The following is an 18,311-nucleotide window of genomic DNA, read 5'->3' as shown; positions in this document are numbered from 1 at the left end:
TATTGTTAGTGAATAAAATAAATAGCCGTCGTTATCAACCCATATACGGCTCACTGCTGAGCTCGAGTCTCCTCTCAGAAAGAGAGGGGTAAGGCCAATAGTCCACCACGCTGGCCCAATGCGGATTGGCAGACTTCACACACGCAGAGAATTAAGATAATTCTCTGGTATGCATGCTTTCCTTGCGATGTTTTCCTTCACCGATTAAGACACGTGATATTTGATTTCTTAAATGCACACAACTGAAAAATTGGAGGTGCATGCCCCGGAGCGGATTCGAACCCACACCCTCCGGAATCGGAGGCAGAAGTCATACCCACTGGGCTATCACGGCTCATATTTGTTAGTGAATAAAATAAATGGTATAGAATTTCATTTTATGAACAGAGCCGCTGACAACAATCCTGGGGGGACCGGAGCTGTTCATCAACATGGGCAGCACCATCAACCTCACGTGCGTGGTGCAGCACTCGCCGGAGCCGCCGCCCGCGATACGTTGGACTCACAACGATGAGGTAAACTTCAACAGAGATCAACAACAAAGAAGCATATTCCTACAGAGACCAACAATGAAGCATATTCCACCTTGAGCAATAACAATAATGTCCCAACACTGCAACAGTAACTCACAACAATGCCATAGGTACACTCCATGATAGATCACTAACAATGAAGCATTTCCAACATTTCCAACAATGAAGTATTCTCCAATAGAGCCCTACAATAACTAGGTTCACTCGAACAGAGTCCTGGACGTCTCTTATACGGAACACTACTATCTCAACTTCTAGCATAGGACTATCTAAAAATAATCCCAATAACTCATTCTATTATCCTGGGATTTAAACTCAGCAACTCCGAATCATTTTGATACGGTTGGTTGTTGTAGCGTGCCTTAGGACTCGTCTGTAATGAGCCTTATTATAACGCACAACGCTTAGTAAGCAAGTTTATGCTACACGGCCGCTAACGGGTTTGCGGCGAGGCAGTCGTTCCTGATTGCTTAACACAGACGCTCGGTTCCTAACTAAGTAGTCCGCCTAGCTGGTAGTTTATATACTCTCAATTTGTAACCTGTTCATCCGATTAAATATTCTCAAATCAAATCAATCATAAATCATCACGTATAGTTACCTCGACTGGTGACAGAAGGGCTGGCTCATTTTTACGCAAAAGATCAGCCTGGATGTCCGGCGGAAATGCAGCCAGTTTTCTTGCCTCCATTCACGTGGGCATAATTCGTATAGTTATTAGAATAAGTTAGCTTTAGTTCCTTATTGTATTCTAACTCAGCATCAAATAAATCGTGTCTGGTTAACTATTTAAAACAATAAAGAAGCGTTTATCGTAACTCGGGGTCACAGCTTAGAGTCACAAAATTGTACAACAGCTAGGAGGTGCTGTGAAGTAACAGCATTACGACAAATACCTCTCCAACTGTAACATAAAGAGACTTAGTTGGCATCGCGGCGTTAAGCCTTTTGCTACACGAGCGGGTAAGCCTTGCATACATTTGTTTGCATCGACTCGCGCAATCAGAAATCCAGAACATTTTGGCGAACATTTCTTTAAATAGGGATGTATAATGTATATTTGAAAAAGAAGTATCGATAAAATTTAACTATAATTATATACTCATCATATAAAATAAAAATATGATAAAATTTAAATATCACTGAGTATATCAGTTATCATACTTTACGTTTCTAATTCAAATAACAAAAATCTGGCTATAATATAAAAACAAATATTTTCTGGCTAGCGCCACACATTAAAAATATATTATATTAATACACAATTTCTAGGCAAGAGCACTCAAGTTAAACTTTTCAGTGCGATTGTTTTTTTTTGTTTAAACAATATCTAGGTATTTGATTTCATTGATAAAGCGTCGATCATTCATCATTGATAAACTATCGATGTAGAAATGCCCGGCATTTAACTCTATTCCAAATAATTTTTAGAATAACTTATTTTCTTCGCCCAATTCATAGTTATATTTTCTATTCAATGTACAGATGGTAAGTTCCTCCTCTTCGATTAAACTTTTAAATATTTCAAACAGCGCTTACATCCCTACTTCCATGAAAGTTTTCCAAGGGATTTATTCTCTGGGAACTTGCGGGACTTATTTGAATCTAAGCCAAAATGAGTTGCGCTACGTCGCAGTTGCGGCGCCAACAAATAAAGGAATTCTCAGATCTTGCGCCGGATTAAATTAAACATTTGGATCAACTTGAAAATTCAGAGTGTGTTTTGATATACTGCAATGTTTCTCACGTCCTCATACCTACCTTTAGACAACTGAAACATTCTTTTCATAAAACGAAAGAATCAATTTATATTAGAAAAATAAAATTGTCCTAAATGTAATTTACTTACACGTAGGTACTCGTAAATAACAAAGAAAAATATTTTTTTCATTACTATACTTACAGTATAATAATTATTTTGATTGATATCGATATCGAATCTGTGTATGCATAGGTACTTATCTAGCACAAATTCGTACTCTCAGTATAAATTCACCATATTTAAAAACAGCAAACAGTAATGAATTCAAAGCAAATGATATAACAATCCGGTCCGCGGTATGCACCTCCAACTTTTCAGTGATTAAAATAAATATCACGGACACGTGATAAATGTCAAACGGTGAAGGATAAACATCGTGAGGAAACCTGTACACCAAATAATTTTCTTAATTCTCTACGTGTCTTAAGTCTGCCAATCCGCATTTGGCCAGCATGGTGGAATAAGGACTAACCCCTTTTATTCAGAGAGGAGACAGTGAGCCGAGTATGGGTCAAGTATGGGTCGGCTCAACAGTGAGCCGAATATGGGTCGTTAATGAGATGAATGATGACAATGATATAGGCCTAGTACGTAACCACTCGAACACTGACCATGTTTCTCTAGTAGAATCACTAGAACTATCCTATGGTATAACTTGGAAAATATCCCAGCAAATTAATACAAGCTCCAACGAACAAGCATGCCACTGCACATCCATGAGCGGACACATCGTAGTCTAGGAAGTTATTATTTACATTTTTTGTTAATACGAGTCAGAAAAGGCTTATTCGATAGGGTATTTTAGTTTGGCTTTGGCCGGGCCGAGTGAGCGCTGAAGCTGTAGAGTGTTTTTTAATACTCAGCTGTGAGAAAAGATGCAAATGGCTCTTTTATTTTCCCATCAATTTCCATTCAAATTGCGCCTTGCCGAGATGAATAATGTTTTTTCATAATCTATTACCTGGAAGCGGATATTTTACGTGGATAATGAAAAGTATAAAGAGAATTTCAGTTGCTTCATTGTTTCCAAGTTGGTGCGGTACACTGCTTGTAGAAAGAGATTATGCAATGTAACATGTTTAAGTAACCATGTTTTAGGTTAAATAATTATTTGAGATTTTTTGTTGGATTTGCGTTTGTTTGGGACTTGGATTGCATTATCTGTTAATCTTAGTTCAGTAAGTAGAGTAACCCGTAGGTTTACAATATGTTCGTATCTGATGACAGAAAAATTATAAGTAAGTAGTTATAGATAATGTACAAAAAAATTCATACCATTTCATTTCATTGATCTAACGGAAAAATCTCTCGATTAAAAGATAAGCTTGACAAAGTCATAAGCCGCGGTGAATATAATATTATAGTAAATAAGTAAAATATAATATACTAGCGGACGCCCGCGACTTCGTCCGCGTGATAATCGATATAAACTTTCAACCCCTATTTCATCCCCTCACAAGTCGAAATTTCAAAAACGCTAGAACAAATGTTTAATTATATCTTATCAAGTGCTTAAATATAAAGTTTCATGGTTTTATCTTTTAAAATTAAGAAATCCCATACAAAGTATCAACTTCAACTATCTTTGTACGCATAACATAAGCTACTCTGTATGCTTACTTTGGGGCTAAATAGTGATGTGTATTGTTTAAGTATATTTATTTATTTATTCTATTTCAACCTGTTCATGCCTTTTTTTCGTAACAAAAGGTAGCCTTTGTTCTTTCTCAGGGTCTAAAGATTGTCTGTGTCAAATTTCATCAAAATCGGTTGAGAGGTTTAAGCGGGAAAGCGTAACAGACAGACAGACAGAGTTACTTTCGCATTTATAATATTAGTAGGGATATGTAAATAAATAGTTTTAAGTTTTTTGGAAAGTATTTTTTGTAATGTAACTACGAGTTCACGGTTTACTAATGTCATGTTTTACTTGTGCATTTTACTAAGTCCAAGTAATGAATGGTATTAGTAAACTTTTTCTTTAGTAAAGGTTTTAACTTAATCGCATAATCCTTAGTTAAAGGAAAATGGGTACCATAAAGGCTTTGATTTGCATTCCTTTGCAAGTGTTAAAGTATGCGACATAAGTGGCCGTATCTTTTGACAGCGTTGACCTAGTTCGATTTTTCACACCCCGCGATATTGCTGACGTAATAATAGCAAAAAATAAATAATTAAGAGTGAATAAACTCATGTTTAGTAATTAATAAAATATATAAATATAGTGCCTTGCAGTTTCATTTGCGTAGAGTCTGTTCCTATGGGAACATTATCGGGATAACTTTTTACTCAAACAAGATACTAAACCTCAAATAGGATTTTTATTTTTTTGTTTCAGTCTGTCTCTCTTTCCGTTTGTTTGTTTACTGGGACGATTTTAATGGGGCTTCCAATGGAAGATAGGAGATTATTGATCAACATACAGACAACTTTTAATAACTGACATATCTATGGTTCTCGGGGTATTTGTGAAAATCTAAATTTCATAAGTCGCGATCGTCTTCTAGTTTGTAATATTATATAGAATTACGAGAAGCAAATAATTTAATTGATATAATATTTTCACAGGAAATAAACTACGACTCACCTCGCGGGGGTGTGTCGGTCATCACGGAGAAGGGCGAGATGACCACTTCCCATCTGCTGGTGCAGAAGGCCCGCGCGCCTGATTCCGGCCGGTACACGTGCGCGCCGGCCAACGCCAACCCTAGATCTGTACTCGTCCATGTACTAAGTGGTGAGTGGTCATCATCATCATCACCAGCTGATGGACATTCTGTGTTAGCTGGCCTATTCACTAACTTGATCTATATTAGTAACCCAATATAGTTAATATCAAATCAATAAAAACCGCCAACACTGTTTACCGATGAGAGGTAGTCATAGTCATACTACCTTTGGACCCCAACGTCTTCTTAAAACTAGTTTAAAAAACATACATACAGCCGAACGTATAACCTCCTCCTTTTTAGAAGTCGGTTAAAAATTAAAATTAATTTAAGCAGACTCAGAAGTGGATTACAAAAACTTACTCCTAACCTATCTCTCTATCTGGTTACGGAAACGAGTCGCGCCACCTAGCGTCGGCACGAGACAATAATAGTTCGAGCGACATCATATCCGTCTCAGACTAAATAATTTTATTCCTATACTGAATAATTTTAATTCTTTTGTTCACTCTAAACTTACCTTAGTCAAGTCTAATCTTTTATCATTCATAAAATAAAGAATTGTTTAGACAGCCAAAAGTTTTTTCAACATCGAATTTAATTACTAAAAAGCTTTATACCTAATTCCTTACTCAGCGGAAACTTTCATAAAGTAGGTGATGTGATATTGTCTGGACTACAGAATTAATGCCTTCAAAATTAGAGAGATTATCGCGAGAAATTTCATTTTCTAGCTCGCCTACTGCTACAAAATTCCGATCTCGATTGCTTCATGGAATGATGCTCTGCTAGAATTTATGATTTCATAGTATTGAGTTATTTGACTTAATAACTTAATAAAACTCTTCATCTACTCACTTTATTTAAAACTAGCGAACGATGGACTTTGTCGGTATGGAAGTCTGAGTCAACTTATGCAAATAATAATAATAATTTAAGGACAAAGATATTTTACTAATTATTATTTATTAACCGTTACGTGGTCTAGTCATTAGCCTACGTGGCTTCAAATCACGATCACGAAAACCTGGGTTCTAGTCCTGGGTCGACCACGTTAAGCTCTGAGTCCCGGTCATTGATATTAACATCAAAACAAATTAGAAATTATCACCCTAATTCCAGCCCTCATTGGACCAGCATGGTGGGTCTACGCTCCATATAGTGGTTCCCCTCTTTTATAATGATAATGACCTGGCCCTGTAGAGAACCGTTAAAATCTTACTATTTAAGTGCAAAAAGTCATTAATCACGAAATCTTGAAACCGCTTCACGTACAACAATGAAATTTGGCAGGGATGTAGTCTATATTTAGGAGGTACTCACTTAAAACAGATTTTGCGATAGAGCCGGGTTATGGAGGTCTAAAGGCGGACGAAGTCGCGGGCGTGCGCTAGTAAGCTGATAATGTTAAATTTATCATAACTTTAGTAAAAGTAGGCAAAATTAACACAGATATTAATCACCTCTTAAATCCAGCCCTTAACAGTAGTATCGCTGTAAAAATCTAATATTTCTTCCGTTTCCCCAACATTTTCCTTTACTGCTCTACTCCTATCGATTGTAGCGCGATGAAAAGTATACTGTAACCTGCCCAGGAGTATGAAGAATCAATGTACCAAGTTTCGTTAAAATCTGTCGAGTACTTTTTGTTTCTATAACGAATATACAGACAGACTGACAAAAATATTACTGATTGCATTTTTGGCATCAGTATCCATCACTAATCACACCCTGATACTTATTTTGAAAATTTATTTCATGTACATAATTGACGTCTCTACAGATTTATTATAAGTATAGAAGAATATATAGATTACCACAGATAATTTTAAGGCAATGTCCCAGACCATTATAATAGGATAGTAATAGTTATGACATAACTAAATCCTTTTTGGAAAGCGGTCAAACAAAATTCGTATACATCTATACTAATATTATAAAGCTGAAGAGTTTGTTTGTTTGTTTGATTGAACGCGCTAATCTCAGGAACTACTGGTCCGATTTGAAAAATTCTTTCAGTGTTAGATAGCCCATTTATCGAGGAAGGCTATAGGCTATATAATATCCCCATATTCCTACGGGAACGGAAACCACGCGGATGAAACCGCGCGACGTCAGCTAGTTACATAGTAAAATTGATTTGTATGCACAATGCAAACGCACAGCTCTGGCAAGTATTAAAGGGGACATCGTTTACAAAAGACATGGCAACAAGGGGCGAAATTGAAAACTTACGGCGCCTACAGACATAAACTCCCTTTTATTATTCCTAGACAATTCCGCGTTGGAGCCACGCCAGATATAAGCAAAGACGTGTAAAGAACCCAAAGAGGTTGCCGGTTGCCAGAACTACTTGTATTGAATAACCAACAACTTATGAAAATCGCTCAAACAAATTGTATTAACAGCAATGGCGATAAGGTTGCGATTTAATATTAAACTACGTTTCATAAAATACTTACAATTATCAGAGTTAAAACTCAAATTATCAAGCTTGCTTAATAACCTAACGTATGATGATACCGAAGAATTATTAAAATTACATATATAGAAATTTAATCATCTAAAAAAAAATAAACAAAAACTTTAACACACTCAAAACACAGACACACGCACCCATACACACACACAATTATTTTGCATGTTAGTTTTAATTTCTATTAATCCATATCCTTCATGATTGTTAAAATTATTTTTATTATAAGTAGGAAGAGCGAGGATCCTGAGATACAGGTTTATCAAACTTAAATCAGGGTTCTCAGCACCATTGTAAAAAGGACTTATTTTAATAAATTTCATTTCATTTCATTTAATAAAAAAATACCTAAAAATAACTCAATCTCTTAGGTTTATAACTTAATTCCATTATTCCCTATTTGCACTAGAAAAGATTGAAGATCGAATTAAAGAGGAACTATGAACGAAGCGAACTATGGTGGTGAGGAGTTTTCCTGCCAAGCTATAATGCAACAACAGTTGGTATTAGCTATTTAACATATTTTGTTTTTCGGCCCAATATATTTTTGTTTTAAATTTACACAAAACTAATCATCACAAAGCAAGTAATGAAATTGCGATGGTAATTCTGAAAGTTCACCAACTTCATGTTAACCTTCATAGTTCGGTACCTATTAGATGTCAAATTTAATCCATACAATCATAAATCGTTTTTAAATCGATTTAACTTTCACCCAACTTTGTGATATAGTTACGTTGTCTGTTAAATTTTAGAAACTAACTTATAATAAGTAATAACTTTGTTCAAGTAAATGAGCCTAAATTTTGCTGTCTGCGATGAAAATCTGTAAGCAGATTTAGAATCTAAGGCATCCTTTGTTACATTATCATCGACTTGAGTGGAATATAAAATATTGTATAGCCTCATAAAGTTCGTTGTGCTTTCGAGTAGATAATTCAATTTTCAATTGTGGGAGGGTTTTATCTAACTAAGAGTCCTTACACAACGAGTATTTACATCTTAATTTATAAGTCGAAGTATGCTTTATTATGGTAAGTGGTAGATTAAGGGATTCTTGGGTTAGACTGCTTTAAATTCTAAGTTTCGCAAGATTAGATTTTAAATCGTAGACTTTGGAAATTAGTCTTAGACTAGTGTCACATTTACATGTGTAGCACACACCAGCAAGACTTCGCCTAAGCTAACGCTAAGGTTGGATAGCAGAGCTATGATTTGTTATTATCATAATTGTCAACTTTGTCAGCACCTTAGGTGTAGAAATGGCGACCCGCCACCGCAATGTTAGTCGACTCTCATGATATCGGGTGGATTGATCTGTAGTTCTTAGAAGAGGTATACCAACTCAGCTCAGGAGTTGAACAAGCTCTTGAATCAACAATCTCACCTAATGGTGAGTGAAGATGGAAGCGGGCTATGTTAGGAGGATGAAAATCCACACCCCTTTCGGTTTCTACACGACATCGTACCGAACGCTAAATCGCTGGGCGGTACGTCTTTACCGGTAGGGTGATAACTAGTCACGGCCGAAGCCTGCCACCAGCCAGACATGGACCAATTCAGAAAACCTCAATAGGCTCAGCCGAGTTCGAACCGAATATTTTTATTAGGTCGTAGCAAACTGCATAATGGTTGTAGTCAAAAGTCATTATATAGATTTAATAACAAAACAAAAGTACTTATCCACCCACGTTCATGTATAATGACTTCGTAACTCCCACGCAGTGGTGGTTTCTTGAATGTCAAGGATGTCCATAATCGTGAGGTTCGTGAGGTGTGTAATGTTAGAGATAATTTTCTTAGTATTAATGTAGGTAAATATGTGTAGGACACCGTTCTAGTAAAATGTAGTAGGATTATCCCGTGACAAAAAGAGCTTACATGCATCGTTATGAACCCATATTCGGCTCACTGCTGAGCTCGAGTCTCCTCTCAGAATGAGACGGCTTAGGGCAATAGTACACCACGCTGGCCCAATGCGGATTGGCAGACTTCACACTCGCAGAGAATTAAAAAAAATCTCTGGTATGCAGGTTTCCTAACGATGTTTTTCCTTCACCATTTGAGACACGTGATATTTAATTTCTTAAAATGCACATAACTGAAAGCTCGGACCGGATTCGACCTTAAGGTTCATTTACACGAGCAGCAACTGCTACCGACGATTATAGTCGACAGCAGTCGCGGACTGCAGTCAACGGCAGTTGACTGCCGTTGGTGACATTCTGCTCGTGTAAATGAACCCTTACGCCCTCTGAATCGAAGTCAGAGGTCATATCCACCGGGCTATAACGACTCGGATGATGAAGTACTAAGTATTTATCATCTTCGTTTAGCTTAACCGTCAGTTAACAGTGTCCATTTTCCCCAGGTGAGCATCCAGCGGCGATGCAGCACGGCGGCCAGCTGCGCCTGCAGTACCCGCTCTCTGCCGCACTGCTCAGTGTCATCGTCACGCTGATGGGCTGCTAGTACAATTTAACCTAGGTTTAACTGCGGGTTTGTGCAACAGTTTGAGGAACCGAGACTAACTGCTACAGCACTATGCAACGCGTAATAATTGGCTACTTGAAACATTTCGGATAAATATTTTTTTAGGCTTTGTTTATACCTCTTACAATCATCTTTCTTCTAAAAAATGAAAAATAATTTGTATTTATCAATTAATTTGTAAAACACGTGAAAATAGCTGGCACGTGACATGTGTGTGCTATGACGTCATATTTTATTAAACTACTATACGACGTTCTAACTCTTATGCGTGCTACTTAACTGAATTGTTGTAATTAAATAATAATGTCAAAGCTGACACATATTACGTGAGCAGCTGTTTAAGGTTTGTAAGTCACAGATAAAAATATCAAGTTTATTATGCAAAAATAAAATACTTAAAATTTATTGCTTGAAAAATATTGTACAATTATTATTGTTTACCTATAAGCCATAATAACCAACGCATTTCATATATTATCATTACAACAGTCAAGAAGCCAATTGTGGGTCAGGCGAGACTGCCCTATAAGTTTAAAATCTTAATTAAATTTGTATGTGAATTGGATTGGGATGGACTCTTACATTTTTCGGAATTTTTAAGAAGTTAGTACCTACATAGGATAACACACGTAAAAAGCATTTATTTTGATCTCATTATAATCTACTAAAATTCACTAAATTCCTAAAAAGTCTTGAGTCTAATTTCCAATCCCTAGTTTCAAGAAGAATGATTATAATTGACTGACGCTGCCATAAGTAAGTTAACTAATAATTTGTTTTAGTTTTTACATTGTTAAAGGGTTTTGTCATCTAGACAGTATCTAATGGTTACTAGCTAATGAAAAGGTTACTCAAATCTTACTGTTGCATGAAACCGGCCGTTTTGTATAATTGAAGTACATTATTATATATTTTGTCAGGCGTATTAAAGCTAGATGCAGACTGCGGCTAACACCGCAGGGCTAAAACCGCGCGGTATTTTGATGTGTATCTTTTTATGAACAAAGTTCACTAGAAATGCATTGGGTATACGTTCATTAGCAGATTCTAAATCTGTTAATGAACGTGAATCCATACGGGTAACAGGGACCGCAAGTGGATTAGCGGTTTATTTTGTTTATTACTGATTTAAAAATACGGTTAAAACTCACGTGACTTTCATTGGAATATATGCGACTTGTTTCGAACAGGAAATTCTAATCGTTTTTCTTTTTCGGAATTATGAAAACACTCGCGATAGTTTACACTTTCAGTTTTCAGTGACCGTAGTACAGAATATGGCTTACTGCAGATTTTTACGTGTGGTTACTCGATTAAACTCACCTATATTAGTTATCAGCCTAACTGATAGCCACAGTACCTTCTTATAATATAAATTCCTCATTCAAAAAAATCCGTCTTTTTTGTAAAATTGCTAATTACAAATTGAAGGCCATTTTTTAAATCGTTCCCTCAATTAGCTGAAGGTCAGATGGGGATACGGAGATCTCACTACTTACCCGAATCACTTTACGTTGGGAAATTAAATTCCCTAGTCCTGGGTTATAGCCTTGTACGATGGCGTGCTGACGGCCTGGTATATGTAAAAAAAAAATATTATTTATATTTTACAAAAAAAATCTAAATCTGTTATAATCTAGAATAAAATAACAAATAACTTATCAATTGTGATGTGACTTTTGCAGTGCGGTGTTATCCGTAATGTACGCTAGCCTTAATTGTATTCGATTATTATAAATTGAAATAATTATTATTAATAATTAATTAAACAAATCCTGTAATTATGTAGTATTTTAATATTACAACTTATTAAAAGACATGTTCATAGAAAAAATAAAAATTTGTACAGTGAGTGGTAAGTATGATATTTCATAATATAGCATTTATTATAATAATAATATAAAATTTTGCTCGCAACTTTGCTAGCATGACCGGTGTTCATTTTAATTTTTACATACGAAAAAAAGAAGAAAATAGTTGAAAAAAACCCACTTCTATAATTATTTCTATGGAAAGTTTAATTTACGTTTAATTATATTTATTTCAACAGCACGGATCATAATTATTATAAAACAAGAGTTAAGTATTATTCATTGTATCAATAAATAATAATTTAACCGGATATTTTAATTATATACTTAAAGAACATTTTTTAAATTGAATTATAGCAAAATTTTAGCAAAATGCCGATAGTGATCTCTTCCAAGCTACCTAACTTGAAGGAACATTATATTTCCTCACTCCAATAAACTTTAACCATTTTATGTCAAATTGCAAATTTGGAAGACAATTTTTTAAATCTCGTTCTCTCCGAAAGTCAGATGGGGACCGTAGTTACGCTATGCGAAAAATTGCAAATGTAAGAAATACGCCTTCTTTTTCAGGAATAAACAGTATGATATTCCTTTTTTAACCGACTTCAAAAAAGAGGAGGAGGTTTCTCAATTCGACCGTATATATATTATTAACTTCGTCATTTATAGACCAATTTGGAAAATTCTTTTTTTGTACCACTGACAATGTGATTGTTTATTTTGATAATGTTGAAAATTTATTTCATAAAAGCGCAATAAACGAATTTCATTTAGGAAAGTTACCTTAAATAATATTTAAAAATAATATATTGGTATTTATTATAACTATTATTATAGCGCGGTATTTGCTTGATTCGCTCTATTTGATTGACAAATATTTCCTGCTTGTTGAGTAAACAGTTTATTCAAATTTCATGCAAATGCAAATTAAGCTACATTAATGTTTTTGTGGCATTAATTTATAGTGAATGACTTTATATTATGCATGTTATGAAAATTTTCAAACTAAACTAAATTTGAATTTAATTTCATTTATTTCAAGAAGACCTTGTTTAGAAGTACGTTAAACTTCAAGTCTTTTGTAAGATTTTGGCAGATTATACTGAGATATAAAAAGTATTGGGGTAAAGGCAGCTGCGTATTTATATAATTGCAAAAGTCCTAACAAAATAATTTATGTTAGGTAGATTAAGAAATAAATATTACTTACTGGAAAAACATTTGTGGTTTAACTCAGGAAATAAGAGGACATACAAAAATATATTTCACATAAAAAAAAAGAAACAGTCCGCCTGAACAGTACTTGGTGGCTGTTTAGATTTTTTTAATGAGAAATATATAAAAACTTCAATATATTAATAATAATTAACAATCCAAACAACAATCCAGGCAAGTTATATTTAAAGAAACTCATTAATGTCTTTCATTATTATTGTTCTGTTAGATAATGTTATCGTCGATGAGACAGCAAAGAGCTGGTTATTATTTTTTCAATTGGGAGATTTTTTTTCCAGTGATGTAAGTAGATGCGAAATGTACAAAATCTTTTTAATTTACTTTTACATTGGTAAGCAATTGATAGAACGTGGCCAAAAGATATCGCGTCTCCTTATTTATGGGATGTATACATTTTATCTTTTATATTTTGAATTCACGCCAACTCAATTCCGAAACTTATATTTATTGATGTTTACAGATATTTGTTTCATATTTTCGGAGTTTGGACTGAAGATAAAATGGACAAGAGTTCTTTTCAATAAATTGACAAAGCCTTTGTAGTGAAAAACATATTTTCTTTGTGAAGAAAGGTGCAAACAGTTTGAAAGCCTGTTTGTATTTAGGTAAATAGGTCAATAAATTGTTATATAAAAGAAGTTGAGTATTGAAAATCACTTGGAGTTTTATGAGTTTAATAATTACATAATCTTAAATCTTTTGTGGAAAAGCTACTTACACAAGAGCATGGTTTGTAATGGTATCTTGATTTGTAAATAAATAAGTAAGTCTGAAGAAAAAACGATTAAAATTCATATTTTGATGTTGATTGTCGATGTGTGTATTGTCGTATTATATTTGAAATTGATTTTTCAGTTTTCAATGAAACTATTAACAAAAAATCATCTGTCTACTATGTAACAAAAACCTGGGAAATATTATACTTCCCAAATTGAGACGTAAGTTATGATATCTTTTACATGCATATGAGGCAAATGCAACACTGCTCGAAAAAAAGCTAATGAGGGCTTAGTTCATTCGCACGAGAGTTTTTTACGGACTTTAAAAAAGCGTTCAAATACAACAAATGCATTCCCAAGTATATGTTCACACGACAGCGTTTTTAAAACGCGACGCTTTTTTACGACCAGCGTTGAAAATAGACCTTCATTTAACTTCATACTATATTTGTACGCTTTTTTAACGTCCGTTAAAAAAATCGTGCAAATGGGGCTTACGCCTCAAGTCGATGAGCTCTGGTATTCATAACACCAAGTGACCCATTCTCATGAATCTACTATAAAAAACACGTACTACCCTCTACTCTACTGTACTTATGCTGTATTGTACAGTATTTATACTGTGCCGAATAAGACAAATGCTTGAAAAACATAAGTCGTGCAAAATAACGCGTCAAATATATTTCAATATCGCAGTCTCGACCGATGCGGATTCCAATTTGGCGGAGCTCTTTAGAATCCATCAACTGGAGTGCTATAAAAGAAAGATTGAAAAAGACAATCGAGGGTCTCTCGTTAAAAAGCCGTCGAAACCTCTCCACGAGGCCGTGTCAAGGCTTTTCGGTCAGATTTCCAAGTATTCGGTACCCGTGGACATTGATAACACCTAGATACTCCGCTCACAGAAATCAAAAGCTATTTAAAATTTATGAGGAATATTTTTAACAAAGAATGAAATATATACTTATTCTTAAGAACAAATTACATTATTTGCATACATATATACAATGCACACAATTTATACTAATATTATAAAGCTGAAGAGTTTGTTTGTTTGCTTGAACGCACTAATCTCAGGAACTATTGTGAGGAAAAATTCTTTCAGTGTTAGATAGCCCAATTAGCAAGGAAGGTTATATATTATCCCTGTAATCCTACGGGAAAGGGAACAGCGCGTGTGAAACCGTGCGGCGTCAGCTAGTAATTTTATTGAACAAACAGTAGTATAAAATGTGAAGGTTTTTTAATGTTAAATAGGCTTGCGTTTGATTACAATCATGCCTAAATGAAAGCAACGATGATGTTTATATCAGGATCTTGAAAATGATGAAATTATACTAGATTATTATTCAGAAACACTTTAAATACTTTTGATTTTACTTGAAATAAGCAGAATTGAATTGAATTAAGAAATCAAATAAATACACACTTCAAATTTTATTTCAAAAAAAGTACATTAAGTAACGTATCCGTATTTAGATACCTATATAATTTTCACATTTTTCACAAATTGCAAAAAAAAAATTTTGTTTTGTTTATAATAGGTATACGTATTCTAGAAGTTAGTACATCGACGTCAGCACCCAATGTTTTATGTATTGTCGTTTATTCCAAAGGTCAGGCGACCACAGTAGAGGTCACAACGCCGAGGGAATTTAAGTTTTACGTTCCAACAGAACCGTTATTTGTTCTCGTATAGTTTGATACTAGTTTGATCTTCAATTATCAGGTCGAGGTTTTACACGTGGCGTGTTTTATGCGTCGTGTGTACGAGGTTTAACATTAGGATTTTGTAGACGTGGATTGATGACCGACGGACTAAAAACCAAGAACATAAAATTATTATTTTTATTCTTTAGTTTATAGTAAAATATGGTAATTTAGTTTATTTGTTTGACTTCCAGAGAGTTGAGTTTTACAGACTTGAAACTTAGATGTGAAAATATAAATTGTGTTTGCATTTTTAAAACATTATAAAAACTGTATTCATGTAATTAAGAGTGAGGTTCAAAAATAAATTAGGTAAATATTGAGTTAAACTCAGTAGTAACTCGTAAATGGGTGATATCGAATATAGATTTCGTGTTGCATAAAAGTCAACATAGTAACGGATGTTATCCAAAATGGATGCATTAATATTATGTTCAGCTTTAAGCAAGTACAGTTGAAATTCTAATTAATATAATGAATTATGTAAATATTAATTATTATTTATTAATAATACTATGCATGTTATGCACGTAGACCAAACTATGTTAATTAGGTTGGATCGGCAAATTGATAAAGGATTAATATGTTAATTATAAACTGTAATTATAATTATTACAAATATTTTAGCTAAATAAGTTAGTATTTTTTATAGTCTAAGAGAACACTGCATTGTACACATTTGTGAATGTGACGTGGGTGTGGACTATTTGAATTGTAACTGTAAGTAAACTCTGTGGTGACACAAGTACATTTTACATTTCAAATTACTGTACAATATATAAAAATAAGAAGGTCTCTATCTAAAAACTATTTTATGTAAAACATTATTTCATCTAATTGGACAGGAAATTATTGGATTATGAAATTACATTAAAATATTATGAGACCCAAGGAGATTATAACCGGACTAAGCATCGAAGGTATTCATGGTATTCATTTGGGTTTAGTGTCGTATTTATGTTTACCTACTCACTAAAGTCGTCATAATCATGTTTAAATATATTTATAAGTTTGTTATAAAGTTATTTATGTAAATCAGAATACCAAAATCCTTTCACGTGTCAAACCTCACAGTAATAAGAGGGAATCCTTTTGGGTCAGTCGCAGTCCATTTGGGATTAAAATACTTGAAAAGATCACGAAAATTGACACGTCCTTTTACGCAAATTGTAAAGGTCTGGTAAACGTCGTGCCCCTAGAGAGGTGACCGTCCGGCCTCCACGAAAAGAAAATAAAATTTCGTTAAGGATTTCGGGACGTCCCGATTTTGGTCCCTGTGGGGATTATCAACATAAATTATTATAACATAGTGTCAATACCCATGGTTATAGTTCTGACCTTTATGTAATGAAGGAAAATTGGATATACATTTTTCTTTGTATTAGTGTCCATAAACTTGTGTTTTCAATATTATTAATGTAATTTGACTCGATTTTGATTACTATCTTTTTACTTACGTGAAAGTGTATTTTTTTAGAATCAGATAAATTTCATTTTGTCATTTATGACTCAATACGATATTGTTACATGACTTACTAAACTAAAATTTGCTGGCTAGTGTTAAAAAAAAGTCAACATTATTTACACCAACTTGTACAAGTGTAAACAATAAATGTTGACTTTATTGTTTCCGGGTACTTTATCGACTTTTTGAGGATCTACTTTCGTGGTAATTTAATTTTTGACTTTCTTTTCATCATCAATGACAGAAATATACTTTATTAAATTATATAAGCGTTTTTCACTCGCCTCGTCAGGTGATCATCGAGTTTTATTCAGTCAAGTAGCGCAGAGGTAAATCATTCACTCAATATATGTTGATGGAAAATATTGGGAACATAATTATTATGAATATTATTTTGATCTAATTGCGCTAGACGGATCAAGTAAGGCAACTGTAAAATAAACGCGGCAGTGGAACTTGTTTTTAATTCTCGTATTACAATTTCAATTGTTTGTAGTATGAACTGCCCTTTATAAAATAGTTAAAAAGTTGTATATTTGCGATTGAAAATGATTTTAATCTGTTTTAGCAGAAATGGACAATCAACTTTAATTTATTTAAGAATATTGTTTGTAAAATAATAATTAAACTTAATTTTACGTTAAATTTTCCCCTACGTGAATTTGGTCCATGAAATAAACCGTTAAACATAAGTACCACTAGCTCCTAGACTATAATATTGTAATGAAGTTCTGATATTACAAAATAGTTATTTGTAATTAATAACATAAAATTAAGTATAGATTTTAAGGTTGTAAGTACTTAATTAAAATTACGATTAATTAATTTAATTTGTTTTTAATATAAATTCTGATGGAAAGGAGGTTGTGTAAATAGGTAACGTTTGAGATGTTATTTAAGTAAATAAACTTATTGATCGTCAATTTTGTATTATTTTATTTTATTACTAATCTCTGAGTAAGCTAAATATAGGCTAACCTCGCGGTTTCACCCGCGTAGTTTCCATTACAATACAGCTTATGTTACTCCCTGAAAATGTAGCTTTCCATTTGTGAAAGAATTCCAGTAGTTTTGGAGTTAATTTGTTACATACTTAGAAAAATCTTTCCTCTTTATACTATTAGTGTAGATGCAGTTAACTGCCTGTTATCTGATAATGGTCGTAAAAGAATTCATCATTATAAACCTAAACCCGCCATCCCTCATTGGAGCAGCACATAGGGTCTATGTCCCAAATCCTTTCTATAAGTATACTACTTTCTACTCGGCAGATGTTGCATTCGATACAGCCCCCCTAGCCAAGTGGCATATCTTTTCCCTTTCTACGATTGCTAACACTTCGAAAACTAGAAAAATGTATGGGAATGACATTGGCTATCGACAGGTCACGTGATCAAGATTACTATGCGTAAAACAAAGTTTTACACATTGAAA

The 18,311-nt window shown here is 33.9% G+C and overlaps 1 protein-coding gene across 2 annotated transcripts in view; it reads left to right on the top strand.

Annotated features, from left to right (window-relative positions):
• LOC112051482 (zwei Ig domain protein zig-8-like) overlaps window positions 1–17,800 on the top strand; it is a 170,459-nt gene extending 152,659 nt beyond the window's left edge. For both annotated transcript variants that reach the window (XM_052887703.1, XM_052887702.1), the window contains 3 exons: window positions 388–515; window positions 4,864–5,032; window positions 9,812–17,800. In XM_052887703.1, coding sequence (XP_052743663.1) covers window positions 388–515; window positions 4,864–5,032; window positions 9,812–9,912 — 398 coding nt within the window. In that variant the 3' untranslated portion in view covers window positions 9,913–17,800. The remainder of the gene's footprint in view (window positions 1–387; window positions 516–4,863; window positions 5,033–9,811) is intronic.
• Window positions 17,801–18,311: the final 511 nt, after the last annotated feature.

This window comes from Bicyclus anynana, chromosome 20 (genome assembly GCF_947172395.1).
Source record: "Bicyclus anynana chromosome 20, ilBicAnyn1.1, whole genome shotgun sequence".
NCBI lineage: Eukaryota > Metazoa > Arthropoda > Insecta > Lepidoptera > Nymphalidae > Bicyclus > Bicyclus anynana.
The sequence above is the reverse complement of the archived record's forward strand: the minus strand, read 5'-3'. Positions and strand labels throughout refer to the sequence as shown.